This window comes from Lobosporangium transversale (assembly GCF_002105155.1).
Source record: "Lobosporangium transversale strain NRRL 3116 chromosome Unknown BCR41scaffold_1, whole genome shotgun sequence".
In the NCBI taxonomy this organism is placed as follows: domain Eukaryota; kingdom Fungi; phylum Mortierellomycota; class Mortierellomycetes; order Mortierellales; family Mortierellaceae; genus Lobosporangium; species Lobosporangium transversale.
Genome location: NW_019028979.1, coordinates 1,548,077 through 1,575,072, shown reverse-complemented (window position 1 = coordinate 1,575,072; position 26,996 = coordinate 1,548,077). Strand labels below are relative to the sequence as shown.

General features: G+C 41.8%; 8 protein-coding genes across 8 annotated transcripts; 1 reads left to right on the top strand and 7 right to left on the bottom strand.

The window, feature by feature from the left end:
* Nucleotides 1–955: 955 nt before the first annotated feature.
* Nucleotides 956–2,407, bottom strand: BCR41DRAFT_344491 (ribosomal protein S9). Its single transcript, XM_022022522.1, has 3 exons — nt 2,363–2,407; nt 1,332–1,702; nt 956–1,231 (listed from the first exon to the last, which is right to left on the bottom strand). Exons 1-3 carry the CDS (start codon nt 2,399–2,401, stop codon nt 1,210–1,212), a joined length of 432 nt encoding a protein of 143 aa, XP_021886740.1. The 5' UTR covers nt 2,402–2,407; the 3' UTR covers nt 956–1,209.
* A 581-nt stretch (nt 2,408–2,988) lies between these two features.
* On the top strand, nt 2,989–4,398 carry BCR41DRAFT_391482 (hypothetical protein; the record flags this gene model as incomplete). The annotated part of the gene is made up of 4 exons (XM_022028359.1): nt 2,989–3,253; nt 3,365–3,556; nt 3,680–4,033; nt 4,115–4,398. 4 exons carry the CDS (start codon nt 2,989–2,991, stop codon nt 4,396–4,398), a joined length of 1,095 nt encoding a protein of 364 aa, XP_021886739.1.
* A 418-nt stretch (nt 4,399–4,816) lies between these two features.
* BCR41DRAFT_382931 (major facilitator superfamily domain-containing protein) lies at nt 4,817–6,516 on the bottom strand (the record flags this gene model as incomplete). The annotated part of the gene is made up of 3 exons (XM_022027397.1): nt 4,817–5,930; nt 6,023–6,131; nt 6,234–6,516. The coding sequence occupies 3 exons, from the start codon at nt 6,514–6,516 to the stop codon at nt 4,817–4,819; spliced, it is 1,506 nt and encodes a 501-aa protein (XP_021886738.1).
* A 539-nt stretch (nt 6,517–7,055) lies between these two features.
* On the bottom strand, nt 7,056–8,770 carry BCR41DRAFT_10849 (ribosomal protein L13e). Its single transcript, XM_022019364.1, has 3 exons — nt 8,404–8,770; nt 7,893–8,102; nt 7,056–7,528 (listed from the first exon to the last, which is right to left on the bottom strand). Exons 1-3 carry the CDS (start codon nt 8,431–8,433, stop codon nt 7,139–7,141), a joined length of 630 nt encoding a protein of 209 aa, XP_021886737.1. The 5' UTR covers nt 8,434–8,770; the 3' UTR covers nt 7,056–7,138.
* An 845-nt stretch (nt 8,771–9,615) lies between these two features.
* On the bottom strand, nt 9,616–11,519 carry BCR41DRAFT_344487 (phosphate transporter). The gene has a single exon (XM_022022521.1). It carries the CDS (start codon nt 11,354–11,356, stop codon nt 9,770–9,772), a length of 1,587 nt encoding a protein of 528 aa, XP_021886736.1. The 5' UTR covers nt 11,357–11,519; the 3' UTR covers nt 9,616–9,769.
* A 980-nt stretch (nt 11,520–12,499) lies between these two features.
* Nucleotides 12,500–16,390, bottom strand: BCR41DRAFT_316570 (putative Na P-type ATPase). Its single transcript, XM_022021245.1, has 4 exons — nt 15,856–16,390; nt 14,872–15,645; nt 13,528–14,778; nt 12,500–13,430 (listed from the first exon to the last, which is right to left on the bottom strand). Exons 1-4 carry the CDS (start codon nt 16,093–16,095, stop codon nt 12,660–12,662), a joined length of 3,036 nt encoding a protein of 1,011 aa, XP_021886735.1. The 5' UTR covers nt 16,096–16,390; the 3' UTR covers nt 12,500–12,659.
* Nucleotides 16,391–19,010: 2,620 nt separating this feature from the next.
* BCR41DRAFT_418135 (hypothetical protein) lies at nt 19,011–20,396 on the bottom strand (the record flags this gene model as incomplete). Its single annotated transcript, XM_022029588.1, has 3 exons — nt 19,011–19,315; nt 19,406–19,457; nt 19,545–20,396. 3 exons carry the CDS (start codon nt 20,394–20,396, stop codon nt 19,011–19,013), a joined length of 1,209 nt encoding a protein of 402 aa, XP_021886734.1.
* Nucleotides 20,397–20,768: 372 nt separating this feature from the next.
* BCR41DRAFT_10776 (armadillo-type protein) lies at nt 20,769–25,202 on the bottom strand. Its single transcript, XM_022019355.1, has 6 exons — nt 25,038–25,202; nt 24,744–24,909; nt 24,263–24,625; nt 24,052–24,156; nt 23,555–23,933; nt 20,769–23,462 (listed from the first exon to the last, which is right to left on the bottom strand). Exons 1-6 carry the CDS (start codon nt 25,109–25,111, stop codon nt 21,001–21,003), a joined length of 3,549 nt encoding a protein of 1,182 aa, XP_021886733.1. The 5' UTR covers nt 25,112–25,202; the 3' UTR covers nt 20,769–21,000.
* Nucleotides 25,203–26,996: the final 1,794 nt, after the last annotated feature.

Here is a 26,996-nt window from a genome sequence, read left to right as displayed (position 1 = left end):
AGCCTTGAACCAAGACTCCAGAAGGTTGTTTGTGTCTACGTGCTGGTATTCCTATTAAATGAATTAGAGTGTCAGAAACTTAGATTCATCGAAGTAATCATTTATAACCGCCGTTTATCTTAGCTCTCTCACAAAACCACCCACCTTAATCTCTTTTCTTTCGCAAGCCAGTTCTTTTCCATATAGTTAAAGAAAGCTTCGATTCCGTGATTATTAGGATCATAAAATTGGTCCTTGATTTTTTCCCCATATTCCATTTACTCTTCGTCAGATCCTAAACAGATAGGCTAAAGAGTCACTATCCCTTTTGCCCTTGCCCTTTTTATTCCTCAAGGACATAGCGACCCTCCGTGTGGAGTCCACGCAGGCTCTCAAACTGTTATCCTCCATAACCTGTTGAATATAATAACGAGGACCTTAAATAGGGCTATCGGCAAAGGGATTATTTCAACTGGAATTTCGTACACCAGGCAATCAGATAGCTTTTGTTGGCCCGCAATCATAATAAAGCACGTAAATATTGTACATGTTGCGGTGTTTTTTTTGCCACCTATTTCCATATTTTTTTTTTAGGTTTTTTCTGGAAAATAATCCTGTTAATCGTGATGCATTCATGGATAGCCTTGAAGAAGCTATTATCGAAGGGAGAGGAAGTGCCTATATCAGGGACCTCATAAATAATAGGATAAACCGCGAAAGGCAAATGGACAAATTTGCCCGTTTTACGGTACAAGGGATAGGCTAGTTGATTAAGTCCAGAGAGGTATCAAGGTCTTAGCCTTTGCGCCACTACCTCGTAATTATAAACGTTTTAGAAGAAACCCATCAATTATTTATATCATATATCAACGCTGCCACTAAAAGAAAAAAAAAAAAAAAAAAAAAACGCGTGAAACTTTAAGCATCTCGCATACTGGTTTGGAGATCACGTGATTAGCAAGCACTGTGTGACGTAGTTTCGTATACAAATCTACAACCTTCTTTACTGAAAAAAGACTACTCTAGACGATGCATTCATATGCCAAGATTGTTCAATTCCTGTTATGGATAAGATGCTTTATTTTGGTAGGAGAGCGATCCTTCTTACTCACAACTGAACGATCAAAAAGAAAAGAGGAAAAAATACTCCAAAAGAGACTTCTCCACATATGTCCTGAACTGGTTGCAAATAAAAATGAGTCGCGCGCCAACCCCAAGAGTCGATACCATTTAACGGTAAGACTTCTGGTATCTGTTGTTCAAATAAGAAATGAAGATGTAAATGTTAGAACGCCTGATTAAAATTTTCAGACCATTTGATGCAAAAAAATATAACAACCCATGGAATTTACCTGGCACGGGCACCAGCACCACCGAACTTCTTGGGTTCGCAGCGACGGGGGTCAGCAACGAGAAGAGTACGATCATACTGGAGGAAGATCTGCTTAAGCTCGTTCTTGGAGGCCTCATCGACGTACTTTTGATAGTAGGCGACAATGGACTTGGCAAGGGCCTGACGAATAGCATAGATCTGAGAAGTGTGTCCACCTCCCTTGACGCGAATGCGAATGTCAACGTTAGCGAACTTGTCAGAGCCGACGCGGAGGATGGGCTCGTAGACCTTGAACTTCAAGATATCGGGTTCAACAAGCTCAAGAGGGGAACCATTGAGGCGGATGAGACCCTTGCCGGCCTTGCAGTGAGCAACGGCAGTGGCGGTTTTCTATAATCCCGTCAAGCACAAGACAATAACAAAACAATGCTATGGTTAGGCTGCCTGTTTGATTTTAAGATTATTCGCTGAGCAGCTCCTGTTTATGATGCGATGACCTCCTCCTCCCCCAGCAGACTTCTGCCTGTTCCATCTTTTGATTAGTAAGCTTCGGGGAATGCTTGCTGATATAGCCCTTAGTTGCTGTCAATCTCATTGTGTGAAGCAGACATATCATATTATACACAGGCGACACCTTGTTCTGCACTTTATAGTCTCTGCTGTCAAGTCCTGTGTTATATGTATAAAGCCTTTAGAATATAATTATCATCGCCTTTGTGTTTTGACTGTCATGTGTCGGGTTAATGCTGAATCATTGATCATATGGTTCTCTATTGCAAATTCTCAAAACATCTTGTCATCTTCAAGTTGCACTAATCATGGCCTTCTTAAGTAGCAAGGTTGGTAGCACAAGAAGCATTCATCGAAAAGTTGATTGCGTATTGATTCTGCTCAAGATTAGATGAATATCCTAAGTGATCATAGTCTCTCCATGTAAAATGGTGTCCATGATATTGCTTCTCCTACTCCTTCGTTAATCCTGCTCCTCTTATCACACGTCGATATATTTTTTATTGCCCCTCCTGTTTAAATATTATGAGAAAGACTTGCCTTGCGGCCGTAGCACTGAACACTCTTCGAGTCGGACATAATGAACTAGATTGAACGAAGACCAAAAAAAAAACGATCAGAAAAAAAAAAAAAAAAGGCTCATATATGGATGTTGATGTTGATCACTAAAACTTGAGGTCCTGATTATTTGAATTTAAGCGATATTGTCATCCTGCGCAATCTATCCATCAGGTCCACACTGACTCATAGTTTTCAAGATATATTTCCTGGTCTTTTTTTTTTAAAAAAAAAAAAAAAAAAAAAAAAAGAGAATTCTTGAAGTGGACTTCTCCATGAGTAAACTGAATTAAATATCTGGTAGGATTATGGTGATGATCGATTGTTGATGACATATGGATATAGGCTGTTGGATGCATACATCATGTCCATGGATGCGTTTATGAATAATCATATTTAGCAGTCTTCCCCCTCATTGTGCATTTACGCCAATTATTACCAAGTGGAATTGAAAGAGGGAATCCAAATTAATGTCACTGGACACATAAATCATTCTTCTAGAGTGGCTTGGGAAAATCCCTCATACACTTTCACTTCCCTTTGTCGGGTCTTTCTTTTTGCGTGTCTTGCATGTCATTGTTGTGCACGACACACCTTTGTTAACGACCATGTCATTCATCGCCAGAAGAGTATGGCCATTGGCCCAAACAACACCTAGCAAAACCATTGCGCTTCCAGCAGTCTGGGCGCATCATATACATATGTCACCTATCCGCTTTCGTCCACTAAATCTCAATGATAGCAGTACTTCACAACCAACACCACCAGAATCGTCTAACCATATCAAGACTGAGCAGGCTTCAGGCTCCATAATTGATGAAGATAATAAACCACCAACAGAAGCAGAAATCCAAGCTTGTGCTTATGATTTCCGTATGTCTAAACATAAAATATATAGTGGTTAAAAGCGATCTCTTTTTAAGAAAGTCCAAGCCGTTCTTTTAACCTTGAGCAAATCACGCTGGTTATATTGTTTGATCTTAGCTTGGCTCTATGATGGGGCAAATTATTCGGCCAGAATACCACATTACCCTTACCCAAAAGCGCCAAAGATCTGGTCTATCCTTGGCCTGGTCCCTCAATCTATCCAATACATGATCTGTAAATCAGCTTGTGAAAGGATGCTCCGTAATAACACCTCGCCTGAATACTATCCGGATCAATTCCTTCAAGGAGGTGGGTTGTGATCATGATGACTACGCTGTCATTTGTATAAGAACGATCATTTTAAGCTGACGCAATCCTTACCTATTTCTCTCTCTCTCTCTTTTTTTTTTTTTTTTTTTTTTTTTTTTTTAGCTGGACTCGCTATTCATCAATTGATACCATTACTCTCAACAAATGTTAACCGTGACGCTCTCACCAATATGATGTCGCAGGAGCTGTACGACTGCTACGAAACTGAATTAAGGCGACAAGAAGAAATCCACTCTGAATTGTCAATTAAATTAGCAGCTATCCATGACGGTGTAGTCAAGGATGTATGGGTCCACTTGGGTCCCAAGTTGAAGAGCGGGTCGACTCGAGGGTTCATCCGTTGGAGATGGCAAACCTTGACCATTGCTCTCCGAGCAGCCACCGATCAGATGTCATCCAGAGATCAAGTTGCACGGATGATGATGGAAGGTGTACAGATCAAAGTGGACGTTGAGTGTAAGTGATAACTACAGGATGATGCAGTATGGACCATTAAAATCACTATTGGCCTATTGATACTAAGACCTCTATATACAGTCGATGCTTCGATCGATTACACTGTCCGATCAAAGGCTTTAGGAACAGATGTGATTTCTGACTTTAGCCGGAGACCTTTGCTAGTGCGCTTTGAAACACCTTTCTTTGAGCCAGCAGAGAAGATGGTCGCCTCTAGGAAGATGTCCCGACCAGATGAAGCACCTATTGATTGGAATTGGCGCGTCTCAGATATCGATTACCTGCTGGAACAGGACTTTATTGAGCGTCGCAAGAGGGAAGATATTGAGGATGAGGAGCATGCTCAACGCGAGATGGAACAGTAGTGTAGTGGACGTTGACGAAGCGATTAAATAATGCCAGGGAAAGACACAAAAAAACAAAGAAAGAATAGAAAAAATATCTTTTTTCATTATATACATTCTATTTTAACTCTATCATTCAATATGGGCATCTTATTCTTGTTAAGTTGGTTCGACCGTGGACTCTTTAGCTACTGCTGTTGGCACTGCTGTTAATGTGCCTGATGTTGTTGGCATGGTTGATACGGGCGGTGCTGTTGCTACTATTGCTGTATCGAGTTCTGCTGGAGTACTCACAGATGTAACTGTAGGAGGCATTACCTGGCTGTTAGGGATCAGATAAGCAGAGATAAGCATGCCTAATACACCTAATCCTACAACGCCAAATAGGCCGTTCCGATAACTCTCCATCAAAGCGTTGGTCGCTATCCCTGTTTGATGATTATCGGCACTTTTCACAGTGTTTTCTGAGATAACTGTGACAATCGCCAAGCCCAAAGGTGCACCTAACTGCATACCTGTTGAGTACAGCGCCCCCAACGACCCCTTGATCCTCCTTTTGAGCATCTTTTAGTGCTGTGATCTGCACCGGCAGAACTGAAGTCCCCAATCCGGCAACATGGATCAACAACCCAAGGAACGGCAACGTCCAATATGAAGTATTTGTGTTCACAAAAGCAAACATCAGAGCTGCCCCACACCGAAGCATAAACCCTGTCAATATGAAAGGCTTGAGGCGACACCTGGGCAAGATCTTGCCTAGGATTGCGAATGCAATGATTGCACCAATACTGTGTGGTAGAAATACTAGTGCGGTCTTCATCGAATCGTAACTCAGTACGTTTTGGAAAATCAGAGTCGAATAATAAACAAATCCTTGAAATTGACCCTGCAAAAATAGAACAGCCAGAAACGCAGATGGAAAGCTCTTGAGATGCCATATTCGGAGAGGCATAATTGGGTTGCTCACCGAGCGTATTTCCAGCCACAGAAACACACCCATCAGAACTAAGCCTGCCGCCAGTACGGGTAAGGTTTGGGCAGAGCCCCAACCGATCGCAGGACCTGTGGAAATGTAATAAATGATGCAGATTAGACTGGAAGTCACAGTTAAGGCTCCTGCGACATCTATATTGGGCTTATGATCGTCTTTCTTCTCCACTGAGGTTGGTAATGGGATAGCCAGGAGGCCAAGTCCAAAGAGGATAAAGGAGAATATTGCAGAGAATCGAAAAATCCAGTTCCAGGTCATGGACGCAATCAAAGCACCAGCGAGTAGGAGACCGATCACAGCTCCGGCCGCACCGAATCCACCAAAGATTGAAAGAGCCCGTGTACGCTTCGGTCCTTCAGGAAATGTGGTAGTGATGATACCCAATGCTGTTGGAACACTCATACTGGCGCCAATCCCTTGTAAGGCTCGCGTGATACAGAACATAGCAGGAGTGGTGGAGAAGGAGACAACGAGGGACCAAAGACCGAACCAAATTTGGCCGATCAAGAAGACAGTACGATGGCCGTATATGTCTCCAGTACGCCCAGCGAGCAACAAGAATCTAAAAGGTAGGGAGTAAGGATAGGAATCAATACCAGTAAATTCTTTGTAAAATTATCTATGGAAAATAACACAAATTGTCAGTATGCTTACCCTCCGAAGGTGACGATATAAGAGCTGATGATCCACTGGGTGGAGAAGTTGTCAAAGCCAAGGCTTTTGGATATGTCTACTAAAGCTACTGCCATAGCAGATCCATTCACTATAAAACAATAAAAAAAGAAAAGAAAAAGAAAAAGAAACATGAGTAACAATGTTGTGATACATGAACCAAAGTCGTGGTACTAGTGGAGTGTCTTCTTACTGATATCAATGAACTGTGCTATAGACACGATATAAAGCATTAAAGGTGCCGTCCTCCTCCGGATCGCTGATATTTTGGTTTGGCAGGGATGATCATTGGCAACTTCAAGGTCCTTGTTGCTAGAGCCCTGAAAACTCTGTTGTTTCTTTATCTGTTGTGGATCATCATGGTCAGGGGGCATGGAGTTTAAGCTGTCAAAATAGACAACTTCATATTTTTCTCCAAAAGCCTGCTTGTTCACTACGCTTGCGACTTCAATTGGATCGTTGTTGTTGTTAGGCATGTTGGATGCCCCTTGTCTTTGCTTTGGATATATGGATGTGTATCTGTGTGTGTAAGAACTGTAATTATGTACTGTAATAATGACGCGAACTGTGGAAGAATGTGAGCGAGTCTCAACCCAGGACAAGGAACATCTTGATCAAGATAACAAAGTGGATTCTAAATTGAAAGGAATGTTGTTAATAAAAAAGAAATGGAAAGACAGTGTGCCTGGACATCCTTCCTTTTAAGAGAATTGAAACAAGAATCAGTCCACGAGGAGTATATTAATCCACTTTTAGAAACTAAGGTTCTTTGTTTGGTAGCTCCAACTACTTCAGTCATCTGGGTGTTTCGATTTGAACCCAGGGCTGGCTCACTTTCTTAACACATTCTAAACCGCATTTAAATGTCGGACTTCGCCCAATGGACCACATGGAGTACTTCACGTAATCTATAGTCTAAAAGCTATCACCGAGTCATGTACACAATAAAAACTCACATTTACAACTAATTATACGACATAAAAATAATAAAATGGTTTAAATTTACAATCAAGCATTAAATAAAAATATAAACTGCGGAAGGATTTTTGCTTTAATAAGAAAAAAGTAAAGTGAACTACAGATATCCTGCATTTAAATTTACTTCTTCTTGTTGGCCTCCTCCTCCTCCTTGGCCTTGCGACGGGCCTCACGAATACCGTGAAGGCGGGCAACGGAGCGAGCCTTGCGGTGTTGCTCGTAAGCAGAATGGCTCTTCTGCTCCTCAGTGATCTTGCGAGCCTTCTCCTTGGGCCAGATCTGGTTGACAGGGAAGAGAGGACCAGACAACTGGGTTGCATTGGAGAGGTCAGCAGCCTGAGCGTCACCAGCCTTGGCCTTGCCAGCCTTACGGGGGAAGACGATCAACTTGGCCCTGTATGCCTTGAGACGCTGAGCATTGAGCTGGAGAGACTCCTCAGACTTGTTACGACGGCGGTGGTCAACCGAGATGCCGATGGAGAGAGCCTCCTTGCGACGGATACCAGCAGCCTAATCAGGAGGAAAACATCAATAACCAATACAAAATAGTGTAAGAAGAGTTAGCTTTCAAGTCGAAAGTAAGTTTGAGGAGAATAAGGTACTTTATTGACGGTTTTCCGTCGACATGCTGTAATAAAATCATGACTCGTTGTTATCCAAGAATTTGCTGATCCAATACAGATTTCCAAGAGTTGAGGAATTTGCAAAGTGTATTCGTCATGTGGTAAATCCAGTGTTGACACGCTCATCATTCGACTGTGTCCTTTTAGTGTTTGACAATATGCTGAGAATTCAATTCCAGATCTTGTATTGGTAATAATCCAGCTGCCTCCGTATATAATCAATATGATAAAAAAAAAAAAGAAAAAATTACCTTGAGCTCCTCAAGGGTGAAGCCACGACCAGCACGGAGCTTGGTGTTGTACTTGACAGTGGGGCAGCGGACAGCAGGGCGGATCAAGCCATCAACGGGACGAGGAGCAATGCGAGCAGCCTTTTGGATGCGTGCAATGCGTCTGGTCTTCTTGCGGCCAGCTTGGTCCAACCAGACCTTGACGCGGCTCTGCCAGTCCTTGCGGAAGTGCTATTTATCAAATAAATAATAAAAATTCGCAATGGACAGATAGTGAGTATCCTCTGAAACTATTCTTCAATGACGATCTGATCCTTGCACCCAATATATCCTCTCAATTAGCTTATTTCAGAAGAAACAATTTGCCACAGTCTATCATCTTCAAATACAATGATGCCGAAGCTGCAAGAAAAGTGGAAAAAATTTCCGCAACAAGGGTCATTGTACAAAGAAAGATCCAGCTTCAGTGGGTTCGCACAGCCAAAGATCCCCCACTCTCTCCAATCATTCCCATAAAATAAAAGATACATACGTTTCCGGGCAATTGGTTGTTGTGCTTCATGGTCTGCAAGACAGAAAAATAATCCAGAATCAAACGGATCCAGGGGTGACGGTTTCCAAGTCGATTTTAAAAGTTTTCCATTTGTCATACAATTCAAGTTCCCGTTAAATGGTGTTCGTTTTTTTTTTTTTAAGAGTCGAAGGAATGGAAGCAAAAAAAATAAATAAATAATAATAAGCAGAAAGTGCACTGTCAGTAATAGATTCTGTTGGACATTTTGCAACTCAGGCCATCGATGCTTCCTTTAGTCGGTTGTTGGTCGTTGAAGCTGATGTTAAATTCATCTTATGATGGCATGGTAGTTACTGAGGTTAGATTCTGACAATTTAGTCGGTTTCAATGTTTTTTAACGGATTGATGCCATTAGAACATGTTGCAAAGATTGATGTATACGATGTCTAAATAGATCGTTTTTTTACAGGCGAACCGTCATTGTTTTCTCGAGCGCAAATGGATCCTGTATATGTGCTTCAATCTTATCTCCATTATTTTCCTGCTTGTTGTATTCATGATGCAAGGTCATCATAGCGCCATAGTGCAACATCTTTTTCCTTGATAAACTAAGGCTTCCTGCTCCTTGATCTCTGTAACAACAATCATAGCAGATGAAGGCAATGGTTGCGAACACAGTTTTTTTCTGAAACACGTTGATAAGATGATGGATCGATAGGATGAATGGATCCAATCCTCTCTATTGACAATGGATGCTATGCCTCCCTCTCTCAAATAAATTTTCACACAATGTACCAGTCAGAAGAGATTGGAAAAAAGGAAGATCTGTTGTGACCCACTTTGATCCCATATTAGAGGCACAACGAACAGACTCTAAAATCACGTGGTTCAAATCACATATTGTCAACACTCAGCTAAACATTCCTCCTGGAAACCACAACCACACCCTTATCTCAATAATAAATATGTCTAACGAATCCAATGCTCTCAAAAAAAAAAAAAAAAAATTAGCGTTACTGTTTAAAAGATCCATCGCTTTAAGACTTGTGAAAAAAATGCATCTTGGCTCCACTTGAACGGTAGAGAAATTAGACTCCTGTGAGATGAATAGATTGAAGATTGCATAATGCAACCTAATTTTTAAACTATCCAGCATCAGCATCCATGTGGGTCGCAGAAGCATGAAACACAATAAGTGGTAGCAGACAAGATATAGATGAATATAATTATGGTTGATCTATATTACAAGTTATATATTTATTATGGCATAGGCGAAATGTGGTATATTTGTTTAAACGTTTTTTTTGGTTGTTTTATGTTTACAAGTACATTGCGTTAGGGGAGAGAAGAAAGGGAACACGAAAAGTATATGTTTATACTGTTTTTAATCATCGTCGTCATTTAAGGCGTTGTTGACTTGTCGAAAGTTGCTAGAAAGCTCGTGTTCATTAGCAAGCTCTTCCAAGGTTTTACCCTTAGTCTCAGGGATAAGGAAGGTGACAACCAAGCCAATAAACATGAAAATGGCAAAAATCTGGAGAAGCTGGGGGATGTTGTTGTTAAGGCCACCACGGTCTTTAAGATGAGAGAAACCAACTTGGGCAATGATAGCCCCCAACTTGCCGGAACCAGCAGCGATACCATGGCCAGTCGAACGATATCGGGTGGGGAAGACCTCACCAGGAATAATGAATGTGGTTGCGTTAGGGCCAAAGTTTTGGAAGAATTGGGTGGCAGCAAAAAGAAAAATGAAAAGAGGGACCGAATGATCCTTGATTGGGTTGTAAGCAAAACCGAGAATACAGAAGAGGATGCATGACATGACAAAACCAATAATCTGAATCTTGATACGACCTAGGCGCTCAATCGTGAAGACAGTGACCCAATAGCCAGGGATGGCGCCGAGGAGGACAATGATGATCTGACCGACAGCTGCATTCCAGCAGGTACTGAAGTTATCGCCCTCGACATCCGAGAATTTGATTGAAGAGAGAATGAAGGAGTTATTCAGACCAATGCCGTAGAAGGCAACGTCTAAAGCGAACCAGGCCATCGAGGTACCAAAGAGAATCTTGAAGTTCTCCCACTTGGAGAAGTACGAGCAAAAATCTGAGAAAGAGCCCTTAACGACAGCAGGATTGGAGATAATACCCTCATTGGCATCGTCCTCGGACTGGAGGTGGTTGCGGCTCTCTTTCAAGACATTAGCAACATCACGTTCAGCTTTGTTCAAATTGTTCTCAATATCCAAGACATAACGTGGGGTCTCAGGGATAGTAAGACGGAAGTAAACAGCAACAAGAGCTGGAATGCATCCGAAACCAATGAGAAGGCGCCAGACATAATCCAAGTTCTGTGTGTTAGCAATAATGCTGTCTTTAAAGGCAGCAAGGAGGATTAGGGTAACAATACCCGTGGTCAAGTAACCAAAACCTTGCATGGCAAAGACAGCAGCCATCATGGCTCCACGGCGATTGGTGGTAGCAAACTCAGAAGTGATGACAGCAGACAAGGGGTAATCACCTCCAATACCGACACCGACAATGAGACGCCAGATGATCAATGCAGCAGGTAATGAAAGAACATATCCATTCCCAGAGAGAGACTGACCAAGGGTAGCGACAATGATAATCATCAACTCAACACCATACATTTTTTTGCGCCCAAGACGATCGGCAAGGTAACCGAAGCCAATTTGGCCAATGAATGTTCCAATGGAAGCAGCGATCTTAATACCCAAGTCCAAATCAGAGGGGAGCGCACCATTGAAATAGATCATACCAATCATGGGTGTGACCAGGTTGATGGCGAAAAGATCGTATGCATCAGTGAAGAAACCGACACCAGCAACAAGGCATGCACGAATGTGGAACCAACCAAACTCTGCATTGTCAATCTTAGCCAAAGCCTCACGACGACGCTCATTGAGTTCATAACTGTCAAACTTTGTGTTGATATTGTAGATAGACATAATGCCTGGGGATGGAGGGAGTGGAGGAGGAGGGAGGAGTAGAGGAGGAGGGAAAGAGGGTGAGGGTGAGAGAGGATGGAAAAGAGGGTGAGAAGATAAGAGGATGAATAAATGATAGACTGGCCGAAAAGCTTTTATCAAGGGTTTAAGGTCAGAAAAAAAAAAAAAAAAAAAAAAGTATCAAAGATTAAGGGATGAGGATTTATAAAAATAAGAACAAAGTGGTATGCAAGGTGATCACCTTGCAAATATCCAACAGAAATTTGTACTGGGTGCGTTGCAGGCTTGTCCAGCGAGAAAGAAAGAAAGAGCCGAAAGTATTCCCTATTGGATAAGTATAAGGGATCGCATGCCAGAGAACTAGGAACGTGGTCTAGTTGACAGGATCAAAGCTTTTGGTAAAAGAAGTGACTGGTCGGGAGGGTTTTTGAGTGTAGAGAAAATCGGACCACGAAATAAGAAATTAGATGGAGAGACGGACAGAAAATAACTCAGTTAGACACAGACAGTTAAATAGTGAGCACCCAAATAAATAAATAAATAAATAAATGTCCTGAAGTTCCATTAGCAAGCGTGATAGAGATCCACATTTGATTGGCGTAGGTGCTGTTAAGGTTCGAGCCCTAATGGTACATGTACCAAAATAAGTAGATGTCTACAAAAGTAGCCGTATCAAAGATCATTTAGGGAGATTTTCTTGCAAATTTGGCACTGCCATGCGAAAATTATAAAGAAAGATCCTATTTGAAATCCGACTCGACTCTTCTGAAAGAACAATACCCTTGCCGGCGACGAACATTCTTCTACCTTTATCTCGTTGTATAGTTTATTTTAAGAATCTTCACTCAGGGCCGATGGGAACATGATTATTTTCTACTATACATGCAAAAAGGTTGCTGAGAATGAACCACGCTCTGTAGCGACAAAAAAACCTGTGCAGGGTCCAGGTCATCAGATCTGTTCGATCAAAGCACTGTCAACTTGCGTCTGGATTGAAAAATTAATTGGATGATGCATGCGTGAACATTCTATTGGTCATATCGTCTATTCCCAAAGTGTTGAAAACGAAAAGTCCAATTTGGATGTTATAAACTTGGGCAGCTTTCATTTCTACATTTAACAAATTTTATTATGCACAGCCCCATTTGATCTGTTCATCCTCATTGTGGAAAGGCATATTCGGTTAAAATCCAGTGTATCAAGAATTACAAAAAAATTAATAATATTGTTATTATTCAATTACTATATAGTATACACTGCAGATAATGATATGATTAAACAATGCCTTTTTTTTTGTTGATTCTTAAGGCTTGGTCTCCATGACAGAGTCATTCTGGGTATGCTGCGACATGAAAGTTCGCATCCTCTCCATTTCCAGTTCTGAAGCTGCACGTACAGTAAGAGGCTTCATCGTCCTGCGCTTGATAAATTTGTAAAGGTCGGAAAAGAGAATGAAAAGGACCAGAGCGGCGATAACGAACCCCCATTCATAACTGATGCCGGTATGCTTGAAGACACTGCGGTTCAGACCTGGAATGTAAATACAAGGAATGACAACCAGAGCGCCGATGACCAATGACATCCAAAGCATCTTGTTGTGACGTAAAGTCTTAAGATTCTTGAAAGACCAGCTACTTGCACGGAAACTTCTGCAGTTGATGGCGTGAGCCAGGAGTAGGAGTGTTAGTGATGCATAAGCAGTAGCACGTGCGCGGAAGACACCTTCGCATGCTTCGGAGTACTCCCTGTTGCACGAGGACCCAGTCTCTCCTCCCTCGAACCCAAAGAGTACTACACAGAAAACAGAGAAGCAGAGTGCACCCATTGCCAAGCCATAGACAAAAGTATCCATGATGACCTCTCGTGAGAACAATCCTTGTTTAGCCGAGCGTGGTGGTTCGTGCATGTTTGATTCACTGGCGGGCTCGAGACCGAGACCCATAGCTGGAGGGGATGATGTGATCATGTTCAAGAACAGAATTTGGACAGCACTCATAGGGAACACGGCCTGGCCGTCATCATCCTTGATGGCCAGACCAACAATCAGGACAACAATTTCAGCAACATTGGTGGACTATTCGGAAAGTAAATTATCGATTATATGAATGCATGTTAGATGATAGATCAAGAAAAGTAGAAAGCTATACCATTCAGTAAAAAAGCTTACTTACCAAGAGATGAGAAATAAATTTTTGAATGTTGGCAAAAATACGGCGGCCTTCAGCAACAGCATGAACAATGGTGGCAAAGTTGTCGTCCGTCAATACAATATCTGCCGCCTGCTTGGCGACATCAGAGCCTGATTGGCCCATAGCAATACCAACATCAGCAGTTTTAAGCGAGGGAGAGTCGTTCACACCATCGCCAGTCATAGCAGCAAAGAGGTTACGGCGGTGAAGCGCAGCAATCATCTTTACCTTGGTATTGGGTGAGCAACGAGCGACCACTCGAGGAAGCTCGATAAGCTTATCGACTTCCTCATCAGACATAGAATCAAACTGGCCAGCTGTCATGATAAGTGGGTTGCCCTTTGTAGGAACATCTGAAGGAATGATAGCAACCTCCTTAGCAATCGCAGCAGCCGTCGCAGGATGATCACCAGTCAACATGTGAACGCGGATGCCAGCATCGTAACATTGAAGCACGGCAGGGCGGGATTCTGCACGAGGAGGATCATAGATACCAACAAGGCCCAAGAAAGTCATATCCTGCTCAACCTCCTCACGAACCAAGTCGTGTACCAAATCAGTGCCAGGGGCAGCCTCGAAACGACGGTATGCCAACGTCAACACGCGAAGGCCTTTGTCAGCAAGGATATCAAGCTTCTCTGTGATCATAGTTTCGAAAGCCTTGCGGTCCATACTACCCTTTTCGTTGCTCTCCTCTGACAGAAGGATCTCATTATCTCCATTGCGATAGCGAGTACAGCAGCCAATGACCCGTTCAGTGGCGCCCTTCAGGAAGATAAAGTGACCACCAGTACCATCCTGTTGCTCAGGAGCCTGATAAAGGACAGACATACGTTTTACAGAAGAGTCAAATGGAAATTCAGCGATGAGCTTGAATCCCTGTGATAACAATTCAGGTTTGGGAACGCCTGCTTTGTATGCCAGAACTTGGAGTGCAATCTCTGTGGGGTCACCAATGGCTGACCATTCACCGTGAGACTGTGGGCGTGTGGTTTTACGAAGCTCAGCCATGTTGCAGAGAGAGGCTGCTTGAAGAGTACGGAGGAAATGGTTGCTTCCCTCGTCGTTCACGACGAGTTGTTCCTGAGCATTGCTTTCACTAGCTCCATTCATTTCGCCTTGCTGGTAGATCTCACCGTCAGGATCAAAGCCAGTACCAGTGATGCGGTAGTATCCATCACCTGGAAGCCACATACGGACAGCAACCATCTTGGATTGAGTAAGTGTGCCGGTCTATTCGTACCAATCGACGATAAAAGTGGTTAGAACAATTGTCCTAAATGACTATCTCATTAGAAGCTGGATTGTGGATATAGAAGAAATTACCTTGTCTGAACAGATGTTGGTAACAGCTCCCAAACTCTCCAAACTAGAGAGTCGACGGACAATGGCCTTGACTTGAGCCATTCGTCTGACGCCAAAAGCCATGGTTAATGTAACGACAGCAACCAAACCCTCGGGAATCATGGCAATGGCAACAGAGATGGCATAAATTGCAACCTCGTTACTGTACTTGAATTTGTGTACGGCGAATACGATAATTACCAAAATAATGGCAGCTAGGAAGATGAAGTAGGCCATCTTGTTCAAACGCTTCTGAAGAGGTGTGGTTTCGCTACTATCGACATTCATGAGACTAGTGGCAATCTGACCGATCTGGGTCTTCATGCCTGTGCCGATGACAATACCCTTGGCACGGCCCTTGACCACTGTTGTAGAGGAAAACACCACGTTGAGACGGTCACCGAGAGGCTCATCTTCCTTCTCGATAACATCGAGGTTCTTCTGAACGGGAAGAGACTCTCCTGTAAGAAGTGCTTCATCAGTTTCGAGGTTGAAAGTTTCAACAAGTCGGCAGTCGGCACCGATGACATCTCCATCCTCAAATATCATGATGTCCCCAGGAACAACCTGATTGTTTGGGACCGTGGTCCTATTCTCATCACGAATGACCTTTGCGGTAGGCGAAGACATATTCCGAAGTGCCTCCATTGTTTGCTCGGCATTGTATTCTTGCCAGAAACCAATAGCCGCGTTCATAATGATGATAACAAGGATGACGGCACCCTCTGCAAAGTCTTTAGTGGCAAATGACAGAATCTAAATATATTTAAAACATCCAAGTACTTTTAGTCTTCCTTGCTTTTGTTTGAGCCAGTTGTCTATAATGCAAGTCAAAAATCATGTAATATCTGCTAGCTGAAACTATCGGTCATACAGATACAGCTGATCTCAAATTTTATCACTATGACGACCACAACGTTAGGTTATGATTGGCGGGAAATGGAAAAAAAAGGTTGCACTACTTACTGTGGCAATGAGCAGAATCACTACAAGGACATTTGCCAACTGGCGCCAGAGCACCTTGTACCACTTAACGCCCCCATTCCCTTGAAGCTCGTTACTGCCATACTTCTTGAGGCGTTCTGCAGCTTCTTGAGAAGAGAGACCTTCGTGAATGTTAGTGGAAAAATGTTCGGCTACTTGTTCGACAGTAAAGGTATGGAAGGGAACCTCTTTCTCGACTTGAACAGTTTTGCGCTTTGCCATTACAAATCGGAAGTTGAAGATGCTTTGGAAGGTATTCGGAATAAGAAGTTAATGTGAACGATGCTTTTTAAGAGGTAACTGTGTGTATGCGTATATATTCGGATGCAATGGTGGTTACAGCAAGAGTGGTTAAAGTTGATGGAGTGTACTTGATCAGCTATTTCAATTGCGTAGCAATATGCAGCACAGACTAGAGGAGTGGAGAATGGAAAAGTGGAGTGAAACGGTTGGTATGATTTTGGTGGTATATACTAAGTGCTGATAGATACTCTCGATGAGATAAAGATCCGGGTTGTTGAAGGAACGGAGAAGAAAAAGGAGGAGGCAAGACAATGATTGTATTTATAAGAAAAAAAAAAAAAAAACGACGGATAGCAACGCCTCGAGATAAGAGATCTGGCGATGGTTAGAGCGGATCGCGCTTCCCTTGTTCTTAATTGAAGTATATATTATATCCTTCGTTTTTTTGTTTTTCCAGGATGCGAGCATTGGGGCGCAGTGATTGGTTAGTGGCATTCAGACACCAAAGAAAAGGCAAACAATACCGGGAAATACAATGGCATAATCATTGCTCTAAGTTTTTAAGTTTCTAAGTTTTAAAACCTATTGAATCGGATCGTATAAATGAATAAACGCATCTATTACAAATATATATATAGTAGCATAAAGGGAACCAGGCAGCTTTGCCTTTTTTTATACATTTATTTAAGGTTTGCGTGACAGGCGAGGATCCGATGACGAATATGAAAAAATGAAAAGGCTAATCACGAGAACATCTTCCAGTGCATGGAACTTTCCTTGTGGACTGAGCAAAAGCAGGAAGACCGTTGTTCCGGCAAAGCACAAGCAAATTCGACCGACCACATTGCCGTGAGCTAGAAGCTGGCCCGGTCAATTGCTTTTGCCGCCGTAAAAATAAAAAATAAAATAAAGCAATGGCTACTCTCTCTCATGTAAAATCTTGTTCAATCCACATAACCCGCTGTTTCATCGATTTCATTAGTTCCTAAACCGATTAGCGTCATTAAATCTCTCCTAATACGAGCCCCAGGTAGCCCAAAAAGGAACATCACTGTCCAACCTATCTACATACATCATCATATGATCATTCTGTTCCACTTTTCTATCTCTCATCCACTAAGATGTTCAATCGCACGCGCATCCTTGCGTCTCTGCGAAGATCAAAGGGGAAACAGGGAATATAAGAATATAAGCTTCGTTTCTTGGTAGTTTGACTAAATAGCAGTGATGACATATTAAGCTTTTTGATACAACATGAGACGTCACATCAAGCCCGCACGGAGCGAGACTAATCACACCATTGTTGGACAATGGTTGTGTTGTGCGCACGCAGTGTGCAAACAAGGACCTTTCTTTTCCTTCCAAGCTTAAGTCTAAAGTTCACTAAGGAAAATAGTTTGTCCAGTACTATGGTCTTCCAAATATATATTACAGGATCGCACCTGTGCTTTTGTCAGAGCCTACCAATGTTCTCATAAAATTAACTGGACCTTTTTATATACCGTTTATTCTCGAGACAGATCAAGGTTAAGTCTCGATTGTCGACCATTAGAGTGGTTGTCACCTCTTCCCCCATTTGTTGGGATAAATTTCCTTGTTAATCAGGAACTGACCAGAAATGATTTTACATTCAGCATTGTCATCTCACATATTCAGCCTCACTCAGAGCCTACAGACATGGGCTTTGTCGACTTTTCTTTGCCCTAATAGCAAAATAACAATCTCTTTATTACATTTAGGATTTAAGTGTAGGGAAAAAATGTTATATGTTCAAAGGCTCTTAATTATTACTCCTATTCTTGCGTTTTATTAAGATGGTTCATCTAAACCTTCAAGGTCCCTTTGACCCTTGGTTGTTCTCCCTTATCTGGTCAATCCCAAGTGAGTCTTCCATTATTGTAAAGCTATGTTCCAACTTTATAAGTTCCAAATAACAAGGTGTGTCGGGTATTGATCCGATTCAGTTGCAGTTTGGAGATTAGTGACAAAGTGTCAGCCTGTGATAGCCTACGAATCTCGTATTTGGCAGCTGAATGTTCCACACCGCAGCATAGTCGACTCTTACTTTAGTTTCTCAATGCAATGCACCGATGCATCTGGACGTCGAAAGATGTAGCGGGCACTTTATGGCTGAATCCTCATCAATTTAAGCCTAATGTCCCAGCCAACTACAGCAATCGGGACCAAGAACGCAATGGGCTGGGAAATTCAGGAATTGCGCTGCAGCCAACGTTTGGATATTTGTTGTACGACATCAATGCACTGCTTTTTAAGAATAATCCGTAAAATTAAAACAAAACATAACATTGTATAATAGCGCCAACTCATTCCGCTCCAAGGATTTGTCACTTAATCTGTCATTGCGCCTCGGAAGAGAGCTCTGGCACTCGGCCGGCCATATGAAGTCCATTTTAGTAGCTCCTAGGGGAAATAGACCACAAGGGGCACTTAATCACGAAAGCAGAAGTGAGTCTAATGTGAAGGTGAAAAGTATACCAGTTTTTGGGGCACTGTGGACTTCTCGGGGGTCTTTTTTTTTTTTTTTTTTTTTTTTTTTTCGAGGATAGTTCAGGTATTGATGAGATATTCAGTAATCCTTTTGCAGTTGGATCAATCATGACCACAAAGATAATTAGGCCCAGGCTAGACGCTGGACGATGATCGTGAGAAAGAGAGGATAGATGTTGTTAGAGCTACAATCTTAGAGATGACAAATAGTATATCTGACATCCGCGAGCATTCGTTTACCAACTTTTGAGAATAAGTAACATTTCACACTTTATTTTGCTGTCTACGTTTAATTTAAAGTTAATTCAAAGTTACTTTGATCGAAGAGCGACTCCTAATAAGGAGCTTTCCTGGGATTGTTACTGTTTTCTTTTTCTTTTTCTTTTTTATTTACTTGGTTGACCAAACCAATCGACCCAGATATCCTTTGTGAGGTCATAGACGATAGGATATAAATGTTCTTTAGATCCCCCTACTGTGCCATTAACTTTACCACCCCAAGCAATGAAAAATTGCTTATAAGCTGTGCATGCCATATTACGGCGCGTCTGTGAAGCCGGCTGGCCTTGACGCCAAGTAAACATAGACTTGGATGTTGGATTGAGATCAAGGAAAAAAATTTGATTGGAATCATGAGGCGGGTTCCCATGGCCAGACCCACCAAATAATATGGCTCTGTTTCGCAGGACATCTAAAAAAAAGGGAAAGGAAGGTAGTTGTAAATAATTCTCTCTTCATTATTAAGATGTAGGAAAAAAAAAAAAAAGAAGAAGAAGCATACCTATTGTATGACAGGCTCCATAGATGTCTTGCGGTACATCACCTTGAGTGGTCTAATAAACAAATTCTTTTCTTAGGTCCATTTGTTCATATACTAATTTTTAGTTTCTTTTCTTTTTCTTTTTTTTTAACCACGTTACCACGGATGTCCATCGATTCTCTGTAGGCGAATATAGCGCGATATTGGCAGCTGATCTATTCGGAGACAGGTCATTTGTTCCTCCAAAATACAGAATTTGTTGCAGACTCGTAACCCATGCTGCAGAAAAAAACGTCAGTCCCAACACCTGGGCTTCTTGACTACCTTGTTGCGTCGATAACGGTACTGAGGCCAATGTATCCGAATATGGGTCATACACAGTCATACTGTCCAAGCGCCAAGTGTTATAGCCTCCAAGGAGATAAACCAGCCCAGAACGTGGATCCATCACCGCCTCAATCCCATAACGTCGAGGCACCAATACTTTGACATTAGAGCTTGTCCAACGTGCTGTCGAAAGCTTATACCGGTTAACAAGACTGTTTGCTGGGTCTGTTGCTGTTGCCTTGAAAGTTAAAATCGAGCCCTCATCAAGGTTTGAGAAAGAAGAGGAAGAGTTCATATCTGCTTGACGCAACAACATCCATGAGAGGTTGCGCGGTACGTACAGAGTCCTGTTTTGTGGAAGCACTGATTCGGGTGGAACTCCTGTACAAGTATGGTAAAAGTTTTTGGGTCCTGGCCGTAGTTTTTCCCACGCTGGACATTCTGTCTTCCAGGCCTTGGATAGATCAAGGCGATAGAACTGTTCAAGGTATTCTAGATTTTCAGACTGTCCGCCTTGGATGTACAGATAATCGTTTAGAACAGTATAGGCAGGCGCCCATACTGCTCGTGGGAATGGAGCAGTAGTACAGAAATTAGACTTCGGAGAAAAGGGAGAAGGGTTGCTGCCATGAGAATTAACAAGAAAGATAGCGCAAGCAAGATGTATCAGTAGTAAGTATATCATGATATTAATAGTAGAAAGAAGGAAAGGACGTGTACATGATGAATAGAAATGGATGCTTAAGAAAAATTTGCTTTCCAACGATTTCTAGTATAACATGGAATGAATACATCGTCTGATATATGCTTGGCCAGTGTATTTAAATCAACATTTGACTCGTCGAGGTTCCTAACCATTTATGTTGCCATAGTTGTCAAAAGCATTGCGTTGTTAGGGTCCTTGGCTCAATCTGTAGGCAAGGGCGATAATGCCTACGGCTTTGGTCGATTCCCATTGCCATTTACGACCTGCACTCCAGTTTCTCTACCATCCTTCAATTGTCAGCACCATAGTCCCAAATAGGCGTCCAATTATTCAATGATAAGAAACAGAAAGAGTTGGTATTTAGCTACTTGGGTGTAACATGAACGCGTCTCAAGTTGTTATTAGATAATAGGTATTATTTAGCATGACAACACTAGGGAACAAAAAGAACTACAAGCTAAACGATGTTTGGACTAAAGGTACAGAAAAATAATGAGTGTGATGAATGGATGTGAAAGCAGTTTGCCAAAATACAAAAATAAAAATGATATGACATGAAGAAATATATAAAAGCACTTAAAATCTAAGACGATCCAAACTTTGCATTCATATTCGGCCTCATATTTGATCCAGCAGTTATAGCCGGCAATGGCATGGCTGGCAATATTCCTGGGTGCGGAGATGATGCCCCTGAGGCTACTATTGCAGCATAGGATGGTGATCCTGGGTCCGCAGCTCCAAACGAAGCCTTTCTACTCGTGTTGACGGTGATGGGTGGTGGCAATACAGGGTGATGAGCTTTTTTGCCTGTGCCAGTTGCCATTAGCTTTGCGTTCAACACACGCAAAACTTCTTCTTCAGGAGACCGTCCCCTCGCTGTGAGAGATGCATTTGTAAGCAGCAGTCCATTCCTGTTGCTGGAGGATGCAGATGAGGATGCACTAGGCGTCGTTGCTGCCTCGACAGTGACAGCCCCCACATCTTTTTGATTTGGCTCATAGTTTGACTTGGGGTTAGCTTCGTCCTGCTTCACAGAATCTGCATAGCTGAGCCCTGAAGGGGGTGTTTTAGCGGAGACAGCCTCCACTGAGGGTGCTGACATTGGTGAAAGTGGAGGATACTGTGAAACAGCAGGTGCAGGGGAGGGTTTGGGCAGCGAGTCAGTTGATGGTTGAGTGGCGCTCCGTGTCCGGTCAAGCGTTGGCTCTTGACCAGCAAGAGCAAGAGTATCGCCAGTTTGCACAAAAACAGAAACGCGTTCGCCTGAACCCTCCATTTCAACATCCAGCGGGCTTGCACTATCAGCTCTGCGAGCATTATATGGGACAACCTTAGAGATATCTGCACTCGGATCGACAGGATCATCATCGTCATCATGTTCCAAAGGCTGCCTTGGGGCATCAAACAAGGATCCACCTTCCTCACTGTCATCATCACCATTCTCTGACCAACGAAGCTTTTGTACTTCCTTGGATCCCAAAGCCGCTGAGAATGATTTTTGCGAGCTGTCTCCTGTCTCATCTTCATCTTCATCAATCTCACCATGAACATAGTCCCAGCTAGTCTTGGGTTTTCGGATCTCTTTGCCCGACACAGTGAGTTTGTTGCCAACCATGACCTTCATGCCAATGCCAAGACTATTGCGATTCCGTGGTTTGTTGGAGATACCTTTTGTCTTTGCAGAGTTCAAAAATTCCATACTGTCATCACTACTCTCCTCATCACTTTCACCCTCTTCTTCATCGTCATCATCGTCATCATCATCCTCATCATTATTATCGTCACTGTCCCCTTCTCCTTTCAAGAATTTGATGTCCTCACTATTTTCATCTTCCTCATTGATAGTCGAGACCTGGCTCCGATCCGCACCGTTTTTGATGCCGCCAATGGAGGATGATGATTGCTGCTGATCCTGGTCCTTTTTCTTTTTCTTTTTGTTCTTTGATGATTTTTTCTTCTTCTTTGGCTTGGGGAGCTCAGCAGGACCGCCGGCATAGATTCGAACATCACGGTCTGGATCTTTCTGCAAGATCAGCAGAGTCGTCTGAAGTCGATCGGAAATATTTGCTGATTCCTTGCACAACCCGCTTTCGATAATCCAGGTAATGACTCTCGATACCCAAATACGCACATTCACTACATTATCCGTTGCAAGTTGCTCAACTAATGGCAGCAAGAAATGTTCCTCGAAATCCTCGATATCAATTCCATAGTCGAGCAGTGACTGAATAATTTGGACCGCAACAACACGAGATCGAAAACCACCATTATTGATAAACTCAATTGTTTGTTGAACCACTTGCTCTTTGATGGTCGTCGTCCTTTCCTGCCCAGAAGTGTTTGTTGATGAAATAGATCCATTTGTTTTGGTAGCACTATCAATCTGTCCGGCTTGAGAGCTATGTGGTGGGTTGTACAATTGATTTGTCACATCTTCCATATCAAGGTCCTCCCCCTCACCAAAGGATCCCAACACCGGGCCAAGATCTTCGCTATCTTCCATGACCACATCGTTATCTTCCTTCTCTTTCTTATGGACAACGGGCCCAACGCGTGAACTGACCTCCCAAAGAGCAGGAAATGACATGACTCCTGACTCACGGATTGTTGACACCCCATCAGTGCAGGCTCGTATACTCAAGGGCATCAAGTATTCTAATAAATCTTTTGCTTCTGCAATCTCGCATAGTGCCGGTAACTGACCGGCTAAAGAGTCGCGCAGACGCCAGTTACTGGATCTCTCCAGTTCTGACCAAGCATTATAGATATTGCGAAGCGCATATGACCGACATTGTGGTGAAAGACACGAAATAAACTCTACAACATGCCCAATAACACCTTCTTTGACCTCGTCCTCTGCCACTAAGCAATCAGAGAAAGCCACTGCAAGGTCGCGATCAGCTATTTCAGGTCCAAGAATACGAGCCACTTCGTGGAGCGAGCAAGCTAAAGACCTCCGGATTGGAGACCTGAATGTCGCAGCCAATTTCATGTATACAGGTTTCATCATTTCCCATTTTGACCGACCAGCAGTCAAAATAACAGCTATAAAAATAAAATAAAAAATAAAAAAAGTATCAGCTTTGTCACAAATGATCATCGATTAAAAGAAAAATAAAAACTTATTCTTCACTTACCAGGGAAACTAAAAGCGCACATTACGGCTAATTCATGCTCATTCATTGGTTGCTGTCCCATGTTTAAGAAGTGATTCAAGAGGGAATCTGGGACTTTTCCCTCTTCAAATCCAGCAATAACCTCACCTAGGACTTCCATAATGGAGTTACGAACACTTCTGCTGACATCTACTGAATATAAATCGTAAATCTCTTCCACCTTCTTGGTCTTCATCTCTACGGGTAATGATGATACGAAGGAGGCAAGAACCGTGCAACAAGCTCGTCGAATATGCCATGTGTCATCATGCACGAAAGTATCATACAGTGGTAGTAGCTTGTCAATCACTACACGTTGATCCACAACCTTGCATAGTGTCCCTAAAGCAATCACAATTTCCTAAATTGTATCAACAAAATAGAATGTCAATTTCTAGGAGAGGTGAAAAAAAGCTTATACTTTGCTTAAAAGTCACTATCTCAAAAAAAAAAAAAAAAAAAAAAAAAAAAAAACATACTTTGCGAACAAAGAATTGAGAGTTGCTCATAAGCTTTTCTAGTTTAGGTAGTACAATCTGAGTACACCTGTCTTTGCCGAGAGTTTTTGCCAACGAAGTCAATAGCTAAACACGGTAATTAAGTAAGGATAAAAGAGTGTTAATACTAAGCGAGTTAAAGGGAGTAAGGAAGCACTTGGCAGTATCCTATTCATGCTTTAATTGGACTAACCACAACAACCAGCATCTTTCCAAGTTCTGCTTCCCCATCTTGATCGGTTTCGCCGTTCATGTTCAATCCCTGTTTGAGCTCTGAAGCAGATGAATTATTATAAAGTTTTTCTAACCCTGCAATGACTCCATCCAAAACCTCGCTTTCCAAGAGATCCTCGCGACAGTTTTCAGCCACTGAGCGGACAGCCTCGCGAGTTTGATGTGCGATTGCAGCATTTTGGTCCAGCAAAAGATTAATGAAAATAGGAGTGAAGGTATTATGTGCCAGTGCGGCGGAATTTGATGGTTGATGTGGGGTGTTGGCATCCTTTGTCTCTTTCTCAGTATCTGTTAATGCTTTCTCATCCGTGATTATCGCATTCTGTTCCGATAAATGGATTAAAGAAACCTTTCGTTTGTTAGCTTTTTTTTTTTCTTTTTTTAAACAAAAACAAAAACAATAACAAGTTCAGAAAGATAAAGAAGCTCGCGACTTTTACCTGATAGAAATATAAAACAATCTTGTCGAGTTGAGACGCCAGTGATTCCCTGACTGATTCTTGAGAATCTGCTGAAAGCTCACGAACGATAGGGACGATGGAGGAGATGGCATCGCCAATATCCATGGATGGCAACAAGGTTACAACCTCTCTTGCAAGGAAGGCACTATAGACGATCAGTCAAGGTTGCAAAAAGCGGAATTAGCTCCCGTTATGGTTTATCCATGTTTTTTTTTTTTTTTTTTTTTTTTTGCCATCATCTCCTCTACCGTTGAGGATGACCAGATTTCATACCGATGAAAGTCATAATCACTCTTGGAGAGCAGACGCGCCTTCTCTACTGGAGGCAGTTCTGGATCGCCAAACATCTGAACCACATCCGTATCGACATTCAGCTCTCCATTACTCCTCTGACTAGGCTCTATTAGTTCAAATCAGAATATCCGATACTTTTAAGGTTAGTATTAAGCGTACTATAGTCTGACTTCCATAATGCTTTTATGTGTCTGTGTGTTCTTATGTCCACTGAAAAGACTTAGATATCGAATTGCTACTTACCTGAACTCATCTCTGCTAGCAGTGTCTCCGTGTCAATCACATCATACGAGTCATCTTGTTCGTTTGAGAGTTCAAGGTAGGAGAGATTCTTATCTTCCTGATCTAGTTGTGTATCGTCCTCTTCTCCACCAAAGTAAAGACCAAGATCTAACGAGTGAGATCCCATTGTGAGTGTTAGAAAATACCATAATATCGCTGGTGTGATCGCACAAACAGGTGTGACATGTGGGGTGAGGTTAACAGATTTCTGGTAAAGGGAAAAAAAAATCCAAACGTCCATGTATATATAAATAAATAGATATTTATGTCCTGTTGAATAGTATGCTCATCATCCAAATGATATTAAAACGACTCTTTGTCTCATCCTATTCTCTACTCCTGCGTCATATAGCCATCCAGATTCTTCCTTGCTATGTTGTCTTTGCTCCTTATTTCAATCCATGTAATTATCCGATGAGTTGTAACGGAGTATAGAAGAAAAACAAAAAAGGAAAAAAAGAAAAAAAAACCCAGAAGATTATGTCTTCACACAATTAAAAGTCTTCTAGTTTTGGGATCAAAGTATCATCTTTGATCTATTTGCTGCTCCTTGATAAAGATGAAGACTGTTCGCATCACTGTTTTTTGCCATAGTTGCTATCTCATTTCTCTCTCACTTTACTGTATCCTTAACTACCCATTATCTTTTTTTTTTTTTTTTTTTTTTTTTTGGCGCTTGCTTGACCAATTCATCATTAACACTTTGCTTGGTCCTGAATACTTGTTTGATCCAGTCTATTCGTCCCCCTCCTTTTTTTTTTTTTTTTTTTTTTTTTAAAAAAAAAAATTTAAAAAAAAAAAAGATTCTATGATGTCTTTCTTATTGATTTTGTTGATCATTAATCGCCACTTGTTCAGTCGAGATAATATTTGAAATGAATATTTTTTTTTAGAACCCGATAAAAAGAAAAAAACATTGACAGATCTAATGTTCACGAGGCAATTCCGTCATAGTGTCATAGTGAATAAATATCTTTGATTGTTGGGCTGCGTATTACTCAAATTGTTTAAAAAAAAGATGTAAGGAGACATCAATTAACAAGGGGGTTTCCCTTGCTTGGCTTTGTCATTCCATGTAATAAAGATCCATGATATACTGTCTTTTTTTTTTTTTTTTGTTTGTTTGTTTGTTTGTCCTGTCCTGTCCTGTTCTGTTCTGTCCTGTCTTATCCTGTCCTGTCCCGCCTTGCTCTGTCCTATTAATGAGCAATAACAGTTCATCACAATTGTTAAATTAATTAATTCTTACCTGCCATGATGTTGCTATTTTTCGTTAATCTGTAAAAAGTTATGCAATGAATGTAGCTCGAAAAATGGAGTAATTGTGTCAAATAAAGTGTAAGAGATTCAGGATGGAAGCAATGAAGAAATAAGATTAGGAGTGAAGAGATGTTGATTTAGGAAAAAAGAAAAAAAGAAAGAATGGAAATGCGTGCGTATAAATGTGGGCTCAAAGAAGAAGTGAAGAAAAATAAGGGTATTTGGTAGTTACGAAAAGAATGAGAAAGAAATGAAGGAAGAGTAGAAGGAAAGAAAGTAAAAGAAAAAGAAGACAAGTAATTAATACGATTACATGTAAGAAGCGAAATGGGGTCGTAAAGGATTCTGCTGGCTGCTCACTCGATAAGAGTGAGTTACAGAGTAAAGAGAGGAAGA

Excerpts from the sequence above, each read along its gene's own strand:
- BCR41DRAFT_316570 (XM_022021245.1), bottom strand. The coding sequence starts at position 16,095 with ATGGCAAAGCGCAAAACTGTTCAAGTCGAGAAAGAGGTTCCCTTCCAT. Across the intron at positions 15,646-15,855 it reads TGATTCTGCTCATTGCCACA|ATTCTGTCATTTGCCACTAA; the intron begins GTAAGTAGTGCA and ends AAATATATTTAG. Across the intron at positions 13,431-13,527 it reads AATTTATTTCTCATCTCTTG|TCCACCAATGTTGCTGAAAT; the intron begins GTAAGTAAGCTT and ends CTTTCCGAATAG.
- BCR41DRAFT_344487 (XM_022022521.1), bottom strand. The coding sequence starts at position 11,356 with ATGTCTATCTACAATATCAACACAAAGTTTGACAGTTATGAACTCAAT.
- BCR41DRAFT_10849 (XM_022019364.1), bottom strand. The coding sequence starts at position 8,433 with ATGAAGCACAACAACCAATTGCCCGGAAAC. Across the intron at positions 8,103-8,403 it reads ACAACCAATTGCCCGGAAAC|CACTTCCGCAAGGACTGGCA; the intron begins GTATGTATCTTT and ends TTTGATAAATAG. Across the intron at positions 7,529-7,892 it reads TCACCCTTGAGGAGCTCAAG|GCTGCTGGTATCCGTCGCAA; the intron begins GTAATTTTTTCT and ends CCTCCTGATTAG.
- BCR41DRAFT_10776 (XM_022019355.1), bottom strand. The coding sequence starts at position 25,111 with ATGTTTGGCGATCCAGAACTGCCTCCAGTAGAGAAGGCGCGTCTGCTC. Across the intron at positions 24,910-25,037 it reads AGTGATTATGACTTTCATCG|TGCCTTCCTTGCAAGAGAGG; the intron begins GTATGAAATCTG and ends GATCGTCTATAG. Across the intron at positions 24,626-24,743 it reads TTGTTTTATATTTCTATCAG|AATGCGATAATCACGGATGA; the intron begins GTAAAAGTCGCG and ends TTATCGGAACAG.
- BCR41DRAFT_344491 (XM_022022522.1), bottom strand. The coding sequence starts at position 2,401 with ATGTCCGACTCGAAGAGTGTTCAGTGCTACGGCCGCAAG. Across the intron at positions 1,703-2,362 it reads TTCAGTGCTACGGCCGCAAG|AAAACCGCCACTGCCGTTGC; the intron begins GCAAGTCTTTCT and ends ACGGGATTATAG. Across the intron at positions 1,232-1,331 it reads GGTGCTGGTGCCCGTGCCAG|ATACCAGAAGTCTTACCGTT; the intron begins GTAAATTCCATG and ends TTTGAACAACAG.